The sequence below is a fragment of the Camelus bactrianus genome, chromosome 2, assembly GCF_048773025.1.
Source record: "Camelus bactrianus isolate YW-2024 breed Bactrian camel chromosome 2, ASM4877302v1, whole genome shotgun sequence".
Taxonomy (NCBI): Eukaryota; Metazoa; Chordata; class Mammalia; order Artiodactyla; family Camelidae; genus Camelus; species Camelus bactrianus.
This window is the reverse complement of record NC_133540.1, coordinates 21643433-21663494: the sequence shown is the minus strand read 5'-3', so window position 1 is coordinate 21663494 and position 20062 is coordinate 21643433. Positions and strand designations below refer to the sequence as shown.

Here is a 20062-nt window from a genome sequence, read left to right as displayed (position 1 = left end):
GAGGGGTTGCCAGTGTCTTGTCTCTGGAGGCTCATGCCAACATTCCTCAGATTTTACTCTCATGATTGCCCTTCAAAGTCAGCACTGTGATGGATTCAACAGCAGTGTGATTTTGCAGATTTCTCAGCTTCATCTTATGGTTTGATAAGTATGACACTCTTTCCATGTATCTATGCTTAGATGGAACCAGGTCTCTGTAATATGTGTGATTAGTTCACTAGTTATTCATTGGTGACCAGGATTCCAGGTACCTTTGGTTATTATCTTATTCATATTTTGTGATGAAATCAAAATAAGGGATGTATTCCCCTTTGAAATATGTCAAAATATGGTTTAAAATCTAAATGTTTTATTTTTATTCCATTAAATTAAAAAGTACAATTCCTGTCTGTTTAAAGTGATAAAAGACAGGATTTTCTACGTATACTTAGGGGAAGCTACGTACTTTGAGACATGTGAGTTAATTTTTTATTGAATATTTTTACCTGTCAGTATTACACACATGAGGGTATCTATAAGCTATATGTGAGTTAAAGTATTATCATAGAAGTATTATTTTATTATATTATTATAAAATGTTAATTACAATAAGAAAAGACATCACACTTAAAAATATATTTCTAAATTTCACAAAAATATCTGACCATATAAACGCATTCCAGGACTGTTTTCAGGTCCCTGGAAAAGGCTTGTACAAATGAAGGGACTCATAAACAAAACCCATCAGCTTCATGGCAAATCTGACTCTGTATGTGTAAGACACTGAATAGTAGTTTATAAAAGTGATTGATATTTTTATGTGTTTTTATTACTCATGTTAGTGGAAATTTTTTGCAGGATTGTTTTCTTAAGTGAAATACAATATAATTAATCTAATTAATTACATATACCATCAAATAATATTGTTACACAAAGTTTTCATAATTTTGGTTTTAGTTTTTCTACCAAAGAATGCAGTTGCTTCACTTTTTGTTTGCGATCAATTTGAAATAACAATTTCGATCCATATACGTTTAGTTTTCTATTGTGTTTCCTTGAATTGATACGTGAAATTGTTTACTTTAGGAAAGAAAGGTGTTAAAAGTAATGTATTCACCAAATTCAATTTGTATTATTTAATTTTATATTTCACTATGCTATTTATTGATGACATATTAAATATCTAATTAGATAGGTTAGTGAGAAACTTCCAGGATTTTTAGAAAGTCACATACATTCTGAGATAATGGTACTTTTGTCAACTTCGGTAACTAGAAACTTGCCTAAGTTACTTTTATTGCTATTTTATGAAAGCATATTTTGTACACGTAAAAAGCTAGAAAAATAGCTTTCACAATATTGCAAAGTAAAAAGCATACTGGCATAATCAAAATTAGAAAGGAAATGCCTTTAGTGTCACTGTATATCAAAGCAATGTATATTACACAGAAAACCTCATTCAAAGTATAGTAGTATGTGGACCATGTAATTTAGAACCATGAGTACAAACAGAATATGAAATAGGAAAATAAACTTAAATTTAAAACTTACCATTTTCTAACAGACGGAATTTGTCTTTCAGATTGTGACAAATGCCTGTGGTTAAATACAGGTCTGAAATTCAGCTGTTAGAGTCTGGTATACTCACACCTGATGCTCACTGCCTTGGACGTTCTGATTGAAAAATGCTCATCACCTATAGGCTGTCCAACCTTGTGATTATTATTCTTATGCAGTATATTGCAGTCACTTAGTAATAGCCATACAGTTATCAGAATTTTAGAAATGTGCTATGATTTTCTTGTTTTTCCTCACAGTTCCCTTCTGTACTGCCTTGAAAATAACGTTAGCAATCAACTCAACCAAATAAATTATTTTAGGTTTTTCCTATTGACTTTCCAGACATTAGTGCCCCGAGGCAACTTTTTAATGGTGTTGAGGCTCATAAAGATTTAATCACTGAAGAAGTATTTATGGAGTGTCTATTGGCAGCAAGATTATAAAGGTGTGATAGGGGTTCAGAGTAAGTGCAAGATTTTGCCCCCTGAATTCCAGAAGTGCCCGTTCTAAGGCCATAACTCTCCACTGTGGCTGAGCATCAAAATCACACATTTGATTTAATCTGTTTAAGATTGGGGAAAATGCTGAGAAAATCAAAGAGTAAAAGATCAGAAATGCTGAATCAGGGTGGAGGTAAAGTGTAGAATTGATGTATCTGTACTAAAAAAAAATCAACAGGTTATTTTGATGTTTGGCTGAAATAGTGGAGAATCGGGAAAGAGGAAGATGGGTTAGTAATTGCAAAATAACAAGAACAGGTCAGTTCAGTAGTCTGACCAGTTGGATGCCAATCTGAGACCCCTTGCTTTGGCTGAGGTCTTTTTCTGGCGGGCTGCTGTGACAAAATTCTACCACATGGGTGGTATAAACAGCAAAAATATCTTTCTCACAGTTCTGAGGCTAAGTCCAAGACCAAGGCATCAGCATGTTAATGTCCTGTGTGAGGGTCCTCCTTACGGCTTACAGCCAGAGTCTTCTCCTGTGTCCTCAAATGCTGGAATGGGTGAGAGCTCTCAATGGGGTATCTTTTATAGGGACACTAATCCCATTCTTGGGGGCTCTACCCTCATGACCTAATCACCTCCCCAAGGCATCAGGATTTCAACAGATGAACTGTGAAGGTGGGGTACACAAACATTCAGTCCATAGTAATTGGTGACCCCAAACGTAACATCAGTATGTTTCAGTTTTCTTGCGTATAACATGAGACTAATAGCCGTGCATTTCAAAAAGATGGTTTAAAGGAGAAAATTTCATCATTTATTTAAACTCTTTATCACAGTGCCTGACATATTTAAGTGCTCAATAAATATTTATCGAGTTTGACTTTCAGTGTAGTGAAAAAAATCCATGCTTTATTTGAAGCGGGGAAGCAATATTCAAATATTGCTTATTTGGAAATGCTGTCTGAAACGGTGATTATAAAGTTGTTCATCGAAAGCAGTTGAGGGTGGAACATTCTGCTTCCACTTAGAAGAAAGAGAAAAAAACATGAAAATATATATAAATTAGAAGTGATCACATAATGTTCTGACTGAGAAAATACCTAAATTAAAGGGATTTCCTATTGCAGAATGACAGAGATAGCAAAATAAAATACTTTAATACACGTTCTCAAGATTATAGTCTTGGAAAATTTTCACTTCAGTGGGTGAAGGAATCTTGATTATAGCAGATAGGGAAGGGCTGTGCTTTCTAGGCAGTGATATAGGAAAACAGGTGGAAAAGTTATTTATTTCAGCCTTAAGGATTATTTAAAAAGAATTATTTGAAAACAGACTTTAGAAAGACCAATGTGCAGTTTGTCATAAAATATAAACATAATTACAAATATCAGATGTACTTTGGGTTTTGATGGTCATTTCCAATTGTTCTCGTCCAGCGAAAGGGTTCATCTTTGTTCTGATGTGGTCTCCCTGAGCTGTTCCTGTGGCAGATCCTTCTCGTGTGCGCATCCCCCGTGTGCTTGTCTACCTTACGCACGCTGGGTATCTTTCTATTACACTTCAGGTCATCAAGAATTCTTTTTGGCTCTTGATCTTTCTCAAAATATTTTTAACTTGAATCATCCTGAATTGATTACCCTATGAGACCCAGCTATGTGTCCACGGCATGCCTTGGTGTTAACCAGAGGGACAGCTCTGGCCTTTCTGTTTGGAATTTCTGTTCTCCTGCCTAAGTGCTCACCCAGGCACCTGGTTTTTCACGGAAGCCTGTGGTGATGCCAGGGGTGTTATCACACGTTAGCGTCACACGGTAATGTCCCTGTTAGGGTCCAAGCCCCAAATCCTCTCCCACTGTCCAGGACATGAGGCTCTTCCTGTAAGTCCATGATAAAGCTCCCCCTGGGAGCTGCAGAAACATGGTATGTGTAATCTTCTATAATATGATGTTGAGGAATTTTATTTTGTTTGATAGCTATTAAGAATATATTCTTGAGCTAAATAATATGGCGACCAGAACATGCAGGATATTTCCCTTTCCCTCTGGTCCCTCCTCCTCTTCACCCTCTCTTTGACTTTCTTGACGGAGAGAACATTTTTGTCATTTGAGATCCAGATTCAGTAGGCCCATAATAATTTTTTTCTTGATTATAATCATTCTGTGTGTGTCAGTTAGAGGGGGCGCCATTTTTAACAGTAAAGCACATGGTGTGGATACAGGTAAAGTCAGAAACCTACAGAGTAGATTTTTAGAGTCCTGCTTGTGGATATTGCTAAGTGCCTGGGTGCTATCATATTTTAAAGATACAGGGATAAAAAAAATAACAGATGGGGGAATGTTTTCTTAAATGAATTAGTTACAGTTTAGAAAAAGAGGTAAAGATGGATACTCACTTCCTTAAAAAATTTTTGAAAAGAAATGTTAAAGGGTTCGATGGAATTACAACAGTAAGGAACAGTAAGGAAACAGCAAGGAAATGAGGGGAAAGTATTGGGAAATATATTATATTAGAGTGAAAAAGTGCTTTCTAATCTAAAGTTGACATAAGGAATGAAAAAAAAAATCCCAATCAAAAATGTTCTACACAAAATTAAAAGATGAGCCATACATTAAAAATAAAATTGGGGAATCAACATGAAAAATAGTAAATTCAAAATGTAAAAGTTGGAAAAGATAATAAACAATTCTTAGAGGGTACATCCCATTCATTACCAAATATATGAATGAAAACCTTTAAATAATACCTATAGTAAGAGATACTGACAATGTGCGAATCACATCTTCAGAACAGGTACAACAGCACCCTCCTAGGCACCCTTATTCTCTGCTGCTGAGAAAGTAAAGACACCACTTTCGAATCTAGATTAAAGGCTGTAGTTTTGTGACCTCAGAAGATCTGTCCGCTTTTCTTCCCTTTTCCTCATGCATTTTCACTGTATTTCTAACCTCTTTTCTTCAGACCTACAGGTCTATTTGACCTCCTTTGACTTGGGCATTTTTGTCTCCACTTTCTTCTTTGTTCTCCTTTCCTGTCTTTTTTTTTCTATTCCAATTCATGACTGGCAAGGTCAGCAGTATATGTAGGGGCTTAAAAGCCCAGACTCTGGAGGAAACCTACCTGGTGTCTGAGCCTAGTGCTACTAATTCGGGGCCAAGGGAAACTAAGGAGATGACTGGACTTCTCAGTGTCCCCCGCTCTAAAATGGAAGAATTGTACCAGTCTCTTCTCATTGGCTTGTTATACAGATCAAATATGTCAACATGTATGAATTACTTAGAACTGTATCTTCCATGTGATAGCTGCTATGTAATTAAGGACTCAGATGCATTGATGATTTGTATTTTCATTTTGCATGAATAATCTGTGGGTTATTATCTTTCAAGCTTACAATGTTTTGTAACGCAGCATTTCTTCTTTGTACAAACATAGTGATCATTCTTTCTTTCCAGATTGCTACATTTTTTTCATACTCATAAAGATTCCATTAGCCAAAGTGATACATGGCTTTACTTTAGTATATTTAATTTTTCATATTTATGTATCCCATACATAATTTATTTTTAATAACAGCTTTATTGAAATGTAATTCTCATATGATAAAATTAACCCCTTTAAAATGTGCAATTTAGTGGTTCTTAATATATTCACAAAATTATTCAGCCACGATAGCTATTAAACTGTAGAATAATAGGATTCCACACCTATTAGTGGTTATTTCTAGCACCACATCCCCTCAGGTCCTAGTAAGACTACCCTATTTTCTGTCTCAATAGATTTGGCCATTCTGGACATTTTCGTATAAATTGACTCCTACAATTGGAGGTTTTTTGTTTTTTTTTCCCATTTAGCATGTTTTCAAGATTGATTTATATTATAGTATATATCAGTACTTCATTACTTTTAATTGGTAAAAAAAAAATTCTATTGTATATAGGTATTCGATTTTGCTTTTGTCCACTCATCAATTGATAGCTTTTTGAGTTGTTTTCACTTTTTGGTTACTATAAACATTCGTGTACAGCTTGCGTGTAGACATATGTTTTGATTCTTTTGGATATATGCCTAGGAATGCAGTTGCTACACACATAATGATTCTTTGTTTAACTTTTTGGGGAACTGCCAAACTATCCTTCAGAGTGGGTACACCATTTAATATTCACGCCAGCAAAGCTGAAGATTCCAGTTTTTCCACATCCTTCCAAAAGTTGTTAGTCCTTTTTTTTTTCTCATTTTAGCCAGCCTAGTAGATATGAAGTTGTATCCCATAGTGGTTTTTATTTGCATTTCCCTAATGACTAATAAGGCTGAGCATTTTTTATGTGCTGTGTGTAAATCTTTTTTTGAGTAGTGTCTATTAAAATCCTTCACCCATTGTTTTAATTTGATTCTTTGTCTTTTTTCTTGTTCGGTTGTATCGTTCTTTATATATTCTGGATACATAACCTTTATGAGACAAATGACTTGCAAATATTTTCTCCCATTCGGTGGGGTATTTTTTTCACTTTTTGGGTAGTTTCCTTAGGAGAGCAGAAGTTTTTAATTTTGCTGAAGTATAAGGTATCTGCTTTTCTTTGGTTTGCTGTGTAAGGTTACTGAAATCTTTGCTCAGGTACCTAGTGGTGAGCTAATGACTGGCTAGAGATTTAATTAAAGGCTTTGAACCAGTAAGTGTTCCAGACTTTGGCAAGATGCTCTATTTCTGTTTTGCATTCTGCATTGAATTCTCCCTGCAAGCATTACAGGTCTGTCTTAAGCCTTCACTCTGCTTGTTCAAGGTCTCAAGCTCAGCCAGAGATGAGAGATTAGGGAGTCTGTCTTTTTCCTAAAACGTAAAGGAGGTCCATCTTTTCTGGTCATGCACGGAGCCCTGCACATTTGTTTCGCCTTCTAGAGTCCCGGGAACAGGCAGATCTTTTCAACCACCCCCTGCGCACGTGCCCTTCCCGTCTTCCCTGTTAAGATTTTTGGCATGCTAATCTTCATCCCCACTCATATCTCCGCCTTGAGAGCTGTAATGTTGCACAAGTACAGCTGTTTGTCTTCAATAATGGACTCAGGAGCAGGGCTGTTTACACAGACTGAGCTCCAAGTCTTGTGCAAATAAAAAGAAATCACGGAAATGGAAGTTTTCAGGGAGCTGCTACATCCATCAGAGAGTATGGGGTGTCAGAGGAGCCCCAAACCCGTCCTTCCCCATCCGGGGTCAGCTAGGATGACGGTCTTCCCAGCCAGCAGAGGTACCAAGCTGGTGTTCTAAGGTTCCCACACAGCCGTGAAGAGACGGATGCCACCCGCATCACTGCTCTGGCTGAGACTCAGACATTTTTAACAGTAGATGCTCTGGGGAGCCCTTGACTATTTCCAGAGTTCTGGAAAAAAAATGATTTTGACAATTTTTGCCAGTGTATTCATTATCTTTATGAAAGATAAGTTTTTCTGGTCTTTACTACCTCTAGAGATGCTTCTTGGATTTGATTTTGACAAACAGTGTGAGGATTTTTTCTTTCTTTTTTCTCAAATGGTTATGCATTTGAAATGTCATGGTTATTTATTTTTTTAATATACTGATTGTTTCTGGGAGGCTTACAAAGTCCTATTCTATTTATATGGCTATAAATTTTATCTCTAAGTTCACACTGCTATAATATTTTTCTGGGTAAATTTAGAATTAACAGATATAAAAATTAACGGACAATTATAATTGTGAAAAATATATTAAGAGCTGTTTAACTATAAATAAGAAAAAATATATATTTTCATTAATTAAAAAGGTAGGCTGAATTACAATAACTGTGAAAATTCAGTTATTTTATATAAATTTGTATAATTCAAATCAATACTAAGAGATTATTCTTTTTAAACAAAATTTGTCCTGAGAAAAAAGTGATTACAGCATATAAAATCTTCCAGCTTTGTAGAACTAATAATGATTGTTTTGATAGTTTAAAGGTAATATTTTAGTCATTTACTTTGCTCCTGAATACACTTTTTAAAAAGTGAATTGTTAAAATACATTTTAAATACAAACAATTCATTTTATTGAATTTTCCTTTTTTTTCTCTAGGACTTTGGAGATGATGGGTCCTTGTATATTACTAAGGTTACCACAACTCACATGGGAAATTACACTTGCTACGCAGACGGCTACGAACACATCTCTCAGACACACATCTTCCAAGTGAATGGTAAGAATTGTCTAGCTGTCTTAATGGCTTTTTGGTTCACTAGCTATTCAAAGAACATAACAATAGACTAGGAAAGCTTTTTTTTTTTTTTTTTTTTTTTGGAACTTAACTACTGTAAAACCTTTTCCAATTATAACAAAAGTGTAAAACCTTTCCCAATTATAATAATTTTGTACCACTTTTGTCATCATGAAACATTATGGAGTAACTCATTCTAACTGGAAAATTCAAGCATAAGAAATTTAGATTATTTCTCAGCTCTAGAAAATCAACAATTAGGCAACCATATCAATTTTAGAAACTGAAAACCTTAAGAATTTAAATTTTTTAATTAGATCATCTGTTTAGTTGATCTTACTAATGATGTAGAAAACTTATTTATATATAGAAAATTTTATTTTGTTTAATTTTTTAAAAAAATTATTGAAGTACAGTTGATTCCCAATGATGTGTTAGTTTCTGGTGTACAGCATAGTGATTAGGTTATATGTATGTATATTCTTTTTTATATTCTTTTCCATTATGGTTTACAGGATATTGAATATAGTTCTCTGTGCTATGCAATACAACTTTGTTGCTGATTTTGTATATAGTAGTGTGTATCTGCTAATCCCAAACTCCTAATTTATCCCTCCCCACCCCTTCCCCCTTCGGTAATCATAAACTTGTTTTCTATGTCTGTGAATCTGTTTCTGTTTTGTAACTAAGTTCATTTGCGTCATATTTTAGATTCCACGTGTAAGTGAAACGTGGTGTTGTCTTTCTCTGTCTGACTGACTTCACTTAGTATGATAATGTCTGGGTCCGTCCATGTTGCTGCAAATGGCATGATTTCATTCTTTTTTATGACTGAATGATATTCACTACATAAATATACCACATCTTCTTTATCCAGTCACTTGTGGATGGACACTTACGTTGCTGTCATGTCTTGGCTGTTGTAAATAGTGCTGCTGTGAACATTGGGCTGCATGTATCTTTCTCAATTAGAGTTTTCTCTGGATAAATGCCCAGGAGTGGGGTTGCTACATCATATAGTAAGTCTATTTTTAGTTTTTTAAGGAACCTCCATACTGTTTTCCTTAGTGGCTACACCATTTTACATTCCCACTAACAGTATAGAGGGGTTCCCTTTTCTCCACACCCTCTGCAGCATTTATTATCTGTAGACTTTTCAATGATGGCCATTCTGACCGGTGTGAGGTGATACCTCATTATAGTTTTTATTTGGATTTCTTTAATAATTAGTGAAGTTGAGTATCCCAGGAAATTTTCCAATCTCAATAATTAATTTAATGGCTATGAACATTGGTCCAGTAGGCTGATACCATTCTTACAATCAGTACTCTTTTTTATTTATGATTTAATTCAAATTTTATTTTATTAGTTATTTAGATGAATTAATAATGTGGGATTGAATGTATGATTCATTAATACACACACTGATGTATACAGTAATTTACTCTATGATTTACCAAAAGGGGGCAGAAAGTTACTTGGCTTTCTATAGGAACAGCTGGGTGGCTAGTGTGATTGGTATGAATTAAGAGGAGTGGCAGCTATGAGACTGGAGAGGCAGCCTGGGGTCAGATCACATGGAGCCCCTTGGTCCCACTTAAATATTTGGATTCCTATTCTACCTGTAACTGGAAGCCATCAAAGCATTTACTGTATGAAGTAGAATGTTCTGATTTGTTTTAAAACAACAGGAAGCACTGAGACCTGTTTAAAAACATTATTTTAATAGTCTAGGGAACAGATAAAGTTGGCTTAAAATAAAGTGTTAATAATGAAGAAGTTAAGTGGTCAGATTTGGGATATATTTTGAAAGTAGATCTGGTAGTATTACTGAGGGGTGGCATGTGAATATGAGAAGAGAGCTTTAAACAAAAATGAACCCAAGGAATTTGGAGGAAGCACTTAGATATGTGGTCGTGACACTAACTGCAATGGACAAGGAGCATGTTTGGAGACCGAGATCAATGTTTTGTTTTTTTGTTTTTGAGAAGTTAACTTCAGTACCTTTAACCGGATGGATGTCCCCTGTGCAACTGAGTATGTAAGTCTGGAGATCAGAGTGACAGCCCAAAGTTGTGTGTTTAGGTAACGTCAGTGTGCAGAGACTGTTTAAAGCCATAAATATGACCATGATGACATGACCTTAGGATGGAGTATAGATCGCTGTGAAGTCAGGGGATTGAGCCTTGGCTCTGAGGTTAACACCTGGAGACAAGAAGACCTGGAATGGGCATCCTGTGGTGGGACATATGCGTCCTAGAAGTCAGTGAAGAAAATGTTGGAAAAAATGAACAGAAAGGTTTGGGAATTCACGGTTTGACCAAGGTTGGTGTCCCGCAAAAGCAGACTGAGACCTTGGCTTCTGGTGCAAGTACAGTTGTCACCTAGACGTGGGTCAAGGCTTGGAAAGTCACGTTCAAGGGAACCAGTTAGGAAAGCAGAGTTGCTGTGAAGGAGGTGAGGGGTGCTTGTCCCCAGGGTCTCATGTTTGGAGTTTGTCGTTCAGATACAGAAACTGTCCCAGAGGGTGCGCGATCTTGGGAGGACAGGACCAGTGCTGGGGGTGAGGAGGGTGCTCCCTGCCTGGATGCCGTATTCCTGGGGAAGGGGTTGTCCTAGGAAGCCTGCCCCCCACCCCTGTTCGTTGTGACTGTTTACCCACAAATGGACTACTTGACAAGGCTAATGCTCTGCGCTGCTTTGTTTTTGTTTTGTTGTGGTTTTGGGGGGGTTGTTTCCTTGCTTTTTAGAGTTAAGGAGAGCAATTCTCCCATTTTGTTCTTGGCTGACCATTAGTTCTGTCTGTTATAGCTTATCCCCACTTTCAGTCCTTGTTCGTCCAGTCTAAGGACCAACCATTCGAGAGCTCTTGCCAGTTTGTGGAGTGGTGTATGGTCCACATTCTACCTGCATCAGAACCCCATGAAAAAATATCAGAAATGTAGAACCTGGGCTTTGCCAGCACTTTCTGGAAGTTCGATTTGAAATCTGCATTTTGATAGGCTCCTCAGGGAATTGGGGTGCTTGGTAAATCATGAGAACCGTTCCAAATGGTGGCTCCTCCATGAGTCTGCTGTAGGTTTGGTATACAAGTCACTCATTTGCCGTCTCCAGCTGGGAAGCCCGGGAAGAACGCTCTGAGCCAAACTGCAGGCATTCACGTTGCAGGATGCACCCTGAGCAGTGCTGGGGAAACGCAGTGAGCGTTTACTCTCTGATGAACCGTTTACTCTCTGATCTCAGGTTTTTCTGAAGATGGAATATGGAAATCAAGGAATAATGAGTTCTCAGGAACGGCGCCGCCTCTCTCCCCCTCCATCAGGCTGAGATGATGAATTAATTAAGAGGAAGTCACATTAGCAGTGATTGTCTGGACTGAGATCTAATGCTTTCCCTTTTCCAGAAACCAAGATCCCTAAGGCTGGGAGTAAAAGCGGTCTCTTCTCATTACCTCCGACCACATTGAACCTGCTTCAGAATCCTTGGTATTGATGTTTCCATGAAGGGATGGGGTTTGGAAAGAGAAACAATGACATTGTCTTGGTTGAAAGTGAACAGAGAGAGAGAGAGAGAACTGTGCAGTGGCTGGAGTGATGTGGGATCACAAGGGGGGATTTGATGAAAACTGTAGATGTGGTTATCTTTCATGCTGATATGAACAGTCCAGTCAAGAATGAAAAGCAGCTCATAGGAGAGAAAAGGGGGAAACTTGCAGTAATCAAATCCTTAAAAAGTTGATTCAGCCTAGTACACAACTGGAAGGGTTGTGCTTTGCAAGACTGATAGTTAATCGGCTGAAACAGGGAACAAGACAGACTCTTTGGGAACAGATGCTCAGGGTGGCAGCGTGAGGAAATCCTTTTACCGTTGCTTGGGTTATTTCAGTGCAATGAAGAATACCAGCTATTTAAAGTGGGGAGTGTGTGAGAGCTCTAGCAGGTTGAAGAGAGGAAGACGTGTAAAATAATTACCTCGCAGGGACGTAGGCTGATGGAGCTGGCCACCTGTGCTTGGAATGTTGGGGAGATCTTAGGGTGTTCTTGAGGTGAGATATATTAGTATGTTCTCCCTCAGTTGTGGCTGGCTGTGACTTTGCAATCGTAGGAAGAAGAGATTTGGGTTTAACCAACATTTGATTTTGTCAGGTGAGTAAAAGTATAAAAGAGACAGGCCTGAGGAAGTTGAGCAAATTGATAAGAGAAAGACTGTAATGACGGACCACAGAATGAATGGTAAGGCAAGGAACGTGGGAGGCGAGGAAGGAAGGGAGCCCATGAGAAGTGTGAAATGGAGTGAAAAATTGACTGCAGTAGCCAAGTTGGTCAAATACTACGAGAATGGGGTCCTAGAGAGAGAGAGAAATGCAAAGCCTCCACTCAAAACGTTTTCTTAAGGCATCTGGCAATCGCTGTTTTTAAGAAATTCTTTCAATTAGCTCAAGTCTATATAAAGAAATAGCAGGGCCATTAAGGTTTGACAGGTGTTTAGGCAGCCCGGCTATTCTTCGAAATCTACCTTTTCTGTTCTGGCCTGAGATAAGAGGGAGAGTTGGAGTGTAGTGTAGACGAACACAAATTCATCAAATTCAACCGCAGCTGATAAAAAACAAAACAAAACCCTGTTCTACTGCATTTTATCAACTAAGGAAGACAATAAATGTATTTCAAAGATCATCATTAATATTTAAACCTATTTGAAGAAGCCAAAAAGTGGAGTTAAAAAATGTGTTACATATCTGTAAGAGATTACCTTCAGCCCTGTAACAGAGATCCCAAATCACAGAGGCTTAAAGAAGACCCTAGTGTAGTTATCTTCGGCATCAGAGAAGCCCTGAAGACCTGGTTCAGGATGGCAGCCTCACCACATCATCATCCTATGCTTCCGCTAGTTGTGGTTAACACCTGGTTTCCTTTCTCAGCGTCATCCCATGTTTTCCAAATGGCAGTGGAAATGCCAGTCATCGTGTTCCCATTTCAACAAGGAAAAGGGAAGCCAGAGGAAGGAAAGATACCACCTGACACCTGCGAGAGCACATTTAAAAGATGTTTAAAGGAATCACCAACAATAACTGCCACTGATCCTCTCAATGCAGAGATTGCAAGAGAGAGTTCTTTGACCTTGGAGTCTACCATTCACAGAAAATGAAGGTTTAATTAATTAGAAGGGAGGAAGGTGAGAATAAATGTTGGGTAGGTAATTAGTGGCATTGTCACAAAAGTGTCTGGTGGGTCAAAACATTTTACAAAAGCTGTAATAGAATAATGACACTTGATAATGCAATATTTAGAAATGGTAGGATTAGCTATAAAACCACAGCCCTACAAGAGATTTGCTAAGCAAGTGGTTTGTCCCTGTTTTGGGGGTTTCCCTTTCCTTTGGTTTTATATTCTCCATATTTGGCGTAATAACTTTAAACATATGCTTTGTGTATAAGTAGATATAATATGCTTGAGATTACTCAGAATATTGTTATAGGCCAATAACAAAAGAAGAGTTGAGGAGGAGCTGTGGGGCTGAAAAACACAATGAAATTGCAAGAAAATGCAAATGAGGTAGACAAATAGCACATTTATGGGCCTAGCAAATTTCTGAAACTAGTTTAACTCATTTTTCATTCTCCATCCACTTTTCAGTAAAGGTTTAAAAGGCTTTTAGAAAGTCAGGTTTCCATTGGGAATTTAACATATTTATTTTAACAATTGGCTAATTAGTAATAAAACTAAAATATATTATTGATGACCATCAGAAGCTCTGAAAAATACCACAAGTCATTGGAATTTGTTGAAGAGTGTTTTTGAACTGCTGAGTCTATTTACATATCCCAGGGTGCAAGCCAAATGAAGGTCTATCAATAGCCCTTTTTCTTTTCAAACAATGCAAAATTAGATTATTGAAATATGAGTGAGATCCTGTGTCCTTGTCAGAAGAAACAGTATGTATATATCAAAGGAGCTTGACTCTACCAGTGGAATTCATTTCATGCTTTTCTTTTTCTTTTTACATAAAACAAATCGTCTTTAGATCTTCAGCTCATGGTACAGAGTGTTTGAAATGTTCGAAGTCATCCAGTGTTTACACTACCCTCTGGGCAGAAATCTTGTCCATATTCACAACAGAGCCATACATAAGCTGTCATTTCTCTCTCATTTACTGTTTAGAACCTCACACATAATCTCGAGTGGACAATTTTTCAACTCATGTCAGAAACGTCCACACAAAATTGCTAGTTTTATGGGATGTCTACTAGAACACCCCTGTTTCTCCTCCTTCAGGGTTTGGATACAGCTGAATGAAAGACATGTGGAACTAACCATAGAGACATCAAAGCATCACTGCCTTTACTAGTAAAGCTTTTGACAGCAAGCAGCTTAAGTCTGGAGAAGCAGTGGCTTGCTTCTTCTGTGTCGTGGACTTGAACTGAGTTATCTGGTCCCATGCAGCTTTCCCTGCTAAGCTGGGAATCAAACTGCGAGCAGTAAGATGCAGAAAGCAGGAAACGACAGACCAAGTGTCTCCTCTCTGCCTTCCTCCCACTGTGTGTTATTAGAGGATGCCAGAGAGAAGCCTTGAGGGCTACTCTGGCTCAGTGGTTCTCTACCTGCGGTTCTGGGGCCAGCAGCTTGAGCTACTTGTGTTACCAAAGGCAAGTTCCTGTGCCCAACACACCGTGAGGCCAAACAAACTGAAACGTTGGAGTTTGGAGCAAAGAAAGGTTGACTGCAGGGCCGAGCAAGGAAGGCGGGGTGGCTCATGCCCAAGAAAACTCTAAACTCCTGGAAGGGTTTCAGCAAAGCCCATTTAAAGGCAGGTGAGGGAGAGTGTCCAGGGTTATGGTCAACTTGTGCACAACCCTCTGATTGGTTGGTGATGAGGAAACAGGGTGGTCAACACCATCAACCCTCAGGCACCAGAAGGTCTGGGGGCCACATGCTCTCCATCATCAAGTAGTTAATTTCTTCCCTTTGGTGGTGGTTTTCAGCATCTGAAACACTCAGGAAATATACATGAGATACTATGATCTGGGCACTTCAGAGAGGAGCCGCGGCAGAGGGCGTGGGGAGGGGTCTGGCCCTGGAGGATCCCACAAGGTCCTGCTCCACTATGCTTGTTTTGAATGCAGATTCTCAGGATGCATACATCCTGAATCAGAGGCTCTGGTCATGAGGTAGGATGGTCTGCGTTTAAGGAACCCTCCTGATGACTCTAAGGATAAGGTTTGAGAACAATTACTCAGCTGTTTGATTCCGGAGACATATGTGAAGTTGGGGTATAGGTTCTTCTTCATGTTCTCCAGCCTTACTCTTACTTTTGACTTCAAAGAAGCATACAGTGATCTCAGGAAGTGGCTCTTTCTTAGGAGGTTGAGATCAGCCATGAGTCAGATCAATCCTGATTTGCTGCAGACCCCACTCGGGCTTCCTCCTCTTCCTCCGAGGACATCCCCTGACAGCTGAGCATGCAGGGGTTCGTCTCTCTTCCACTCTCCTTAGGACTTTATTGGACACAAGAAGCTTTATCCACTGCACTCAGGGTAGCCCGATTGTGCCAGGGACTGAATGCCCCCGGGGACAGCCCTTAACCAATGAGGGACACGAGTGATGGCTGAGAAGCCCCCTTCCCCCTCAGTGGGAAGATGCTCAGATGCATTCTACCTGATTCCTCAGATGGTCCCCACTGGAACTGAGTCTTTTTGGTGCTGTCCTTTTTTTCCCCCTCTATCTTACTTTTCCTTCTCCTTCACTTGTGCTTCCTGGGATCACACCCCAAACTATTTGAACCTAAGTTCTTTTCTCAGATCTGCACTTGGGGACACTCATACTTAGGGAAGCTTTTAACTTACTGACTTTTGCTGCCCTTGTGTGGCCTGCCCTGAGAGCTAGAATGTTTGCTTTTAGAAGGCTTTGAAATATGATACAATAGTACATTAATTCATTTGAGGATTCTAGTCTTTCCCATGCTAAATTATGTTCCGTTACACTGTTCAGTAGAGCTCTCCAGAGCTTCTGCAATTAGATTAAATCATGACATCAAGATACTCCAATTATGCCATAGCAAGATCATAGAGATACTCAAATTTTAATATATAATCTAATTATTAAATTCCCAGAGAGAAGTAATACTTCAAAGATTAAAGTTTCAAAGAAATTAGTCCAAAGTGATTAATACCCAAAATTAAATTCTCTGCCCTTGTGACATAAAGTCTAAAGAAAGTTGGAAAGTTTTAAGAACAATTAAAGTCTAAAGAATCAAGATCCTCCCTAATTTCTTATTATTTCTTGAAGTTTGTGGTTTTGGGATAACTTCAGCATCTCCATCCTGGGCTAATTCTCACTGGGTCTAAGTGATGCTATGTGTTTTCAAATGGCTGCACATATTCTTTATTTGTTATTTCCTGGAATTCTGCCTTCTGATGGATTACACAGTTTTCAGAATTCTATTTTTCCTCCACTAATCATTTATTGGCTATACCTCTTGGCATGAATTTTAGGTGTAGCTGATTTATTTCTAATATACAACTTTAACTTATTACTATGTATCTTCAGATACTTTACCACTTCACATATAAAATAAGAAACTTGATACAGTACACTTTGACTCACCCCTTTTCATCTGTTGTGATAATATCATCAAACATTTTACTTCGATCATTATTCTTACTGTAATTAAATATCTTTCAAAGAATTAAAAAAAAAAACAAGAAAGCAAGACTTTTGCATTTACCCTTTCTGATTTCATGTAAATCCAAATTTCTGGATTTTCCTTCAGTCTAGTAAATATCATTTAACACCGTGCAGTTCAAGTCTGCTCCTGATACATTTTCACAGCCTTTGTTGTTTAAAGATATTTTAAAATTTTGTCTTCACTGAAGAATTATTCCTGCTGGAAACTGAATTTTGGGCAGATGGTTTTTTTTGTTGTTTTCGTTCAACACTTTTCACATGTTATCCTATTGTCTTTAGGCTTGTGTGATGTCTAATGAGAAGTCTGTTCTGTTTCTACTCTTTTTTCCCCATTTCTCTGGCTGCTTTTGTAATTTTCTCTTTTTCAATGGGTTTCAGCAATTTGATTATGATATGCCTTAGTTTTATCTTCTCTACTTAGATTTATCCTGCTAGGATTGTTCAACTTGGATTTTCCTGTATGTTTTTTTTTTCCAACAAATTTGGAAACAAAAATAATTGGCCATTCTTTTCAAATTGATTTCTGCTCTCTTCCTCCATTGGGAATCCAATTACAGATATGTGTTATTGCTCAATATTTTCACACAGGCCCTAAGCTCTTTTCCTTTTATTTCTCTTTAATCTTTATTCTTACTGTACTTCAGTATAGATAAATTCTATTGCTCTGACTTCAAGGTAAAAATCTTTCTTCTGCCTGTCTAATTTGCTATTAATCCCAAACATAGTATTTTAAAAGTTTATTTCAAATATTATATTTTCAACTCTAGAAGTTCCTTTTTTTATAACCTACATTTCTCTCCTCATGGTGTCTGTGCTTTTCTTTAAATCTTACAACCTATTCATGCCAGATATTTTAATTATTTCTTGCTAATTTCACCATCTCTAAAATTTTTGTCCCTATTGACTGGTATTTTTCTCACATATGAGTCGAATTTTCTCTTATATTCTCATATCAGTTAAAATATTTTTTAAAATTGGATGAAGAAAATTGTTGAGGAAGATTTGCTGGACACTTTTGAGCAGTTTTGTTTTGACATTAATTTACCTGTATATCAGTTTGATATTTTAGATTTTTTTTCAAACTTCATTTGAATATTTCTGGAGTAGCCTTTACATTAGTTTGTTTCCTCATCCTTCCAAGAAGTATTGTTTCTGGGGTCCCTATGAGCTCTCCAATCTGTTTACTCAGATGGGTCCCTCCAGTCTGAAGTCTGATTAGGTGAACTCATATGTCACCCATCACCGTGTAAACTCCTGGAACTTTTAGACTTTTAGCTCTCTGGGTTTATGTCTTGCTATAGCCACTGAATTTTGCCTGACTTTGTAGACTTTCATTCTATGCATTGAACCAAAGCTCCCAAAGACCCCTCTTCAGATTCCTGTAGCTCTTTGTCTACATATTTCTCTCCTTTTTGGTGCGCTCTTCTATATATTACAGCTGCCAAGCTTTCTTGGCTTCTAGTATCTTTATCTTTAGTTCATTGAGACCCTTCAGTTCCCCCTCCCTGCATCAGTGTCAGCTGAATGCCTTTAGGCTGATAGCTGAGGCAATGAGACAGCTTATCCCATTGTTTATTATGTTTTTCTCTTATTTTGGGGATCAGAGTGCTCTGCTGCTGGCTTCCGATGTGTGATAAAAGTTGCTTCACATTTATTCTATTTATGTCTGGTGGAGGACGCCTTATCTCTTACTCATTTTCATTATGATCTCATATCTCATAGGAACCATTCTTAAAACTGAGAGGTTGTACTAATTAAAGTCTAGTTTTCTCATGACCCTCATGTGTAAAAGTTCTGAAAGTTAGTGAGGATGGTTAAGGTTGACAGCCTGAAGGCATATCAAATAAATTTTGAAATTGCAAGTAATACTTCTTTGTTCTCAGAGTTCAGTATTTAATTCTGCCAAAAGCCATGCCATGTACTCAGCAGTTTATGAAGGAAGGAGAATGACCAAAAAAAAGAGTTGGTTTTGCGGTGGCAAGATATGATTCTTTTTTAATCAACTGCTTAAGGTTAAAGAACTTAGATTTAATTGATCAAAACCACACATAAATAGGGGGCATAGCTCAGGGGTAGAGCATTTGACTGCAAAACCACACAGAAATAGGTTAATTTTGTCACTGTAAATGGAGAAAACATGATTTGTTGTCTACCAGATAACTTCCTGTAGTTTTCTTTAGTAATAGAAGGCCAATTTTAGTGGGCCACCCACCAAAAACTGTGTTTCCCAGATCCCTTTGCAGCAAGATGTTGTCCTGTGACAAAGTGGTGGCCAGTGGTGTGTGAGGTAACTAGTGCATTTAATGTCTGAATTATGACCATAAAAGGAAAGATATGTGCCTTCCATCCTCTTTTTTTTTTTTTTCCTATTTCTGCTTTTTTTTGGAATATGGGTCTGATGATGGTAGCAGGAGAAGCTATTTTTAATTTGGAGGAAGAAAATCATTTTTTGAAGATAGCAGAAGAACAAAAATAGATGGTACCTGGGTGGGGTAGACTGAAAATGACTTCACAGAAGCTAGTCACATCCTAATCCTCGGGACAGGTGAAGGCTACTTCATATGTGACAGGGGACTTGCATATGTGATTCAGTTAAGGTTCTGAAGATAAGGATATTATCCAGGTAGTCTCTACGTGTAATTTATAAGGGTCCTCAGACAAGAGAGGCAAGAAAGACAAAGAAAGAATTAGGACATGTGATGACAGAAGCAAGAAGTTAGAAGGATCTGATGAATGAGAATGTAGGTACAATTTTCACATCAGAAATTGCAAGGATGTGCATTTTTCCCTGGAGCCTCCAAAATGAACCAACCCTGCTGGCAGCTTAGTAAAACTGATTTTGGATTTCAGAAGTGTAAGAGAAGAAATTTGTGCTGCGTGAAGCCACTTAAATTTGTGGTAATGTGTTATAGAGGCAACAGGAAACAGATACGTTGAGTATGCAATAAGAGGAAGTGACTAAACCATCATTTGGCCACTGGCAAGGACATGTACCTTGTTTAAGCCACGGTATTTGGTTCTCTGTGTGAAAACACCTTAATTGCATCCATGCTCTCAAGCCAGCATCCCTCTTTATAACACAGATCAGGACTTCTATCTTATTTAAGCCGCTGACTGTACTGTTGCTCTGTTTATTCCAGTAGTTTAAGCACCGTCCTTCCTTTCTGTAGGTAGGATGATTTCCTACAGGAAAC

At 37.9% G+C, this 20062-nt stretch overlaps 1 protein-coding gene across 1 annotated transcript in view; it reads left to right on the top strand.

Annotated features, from left to right (window-relative positions):
- Window positions 1-20062, top strand: part of FSTL5 (follistatin like 5) — a 667318-nt gene that overhangs the window by 487533 nt on the left and 159723 nt on the right. Inside the window, exon 8 of the mRNA XM_074376817.1 lies at window positions 8049-8169. Within this exon, the coding sequence (XP_074232918.1) occupies window positions 8049-8169 (121 nt within the window). The remainder of the gene's footprint in view (window positions 1-8048; window positions 8170-20062) is intronic.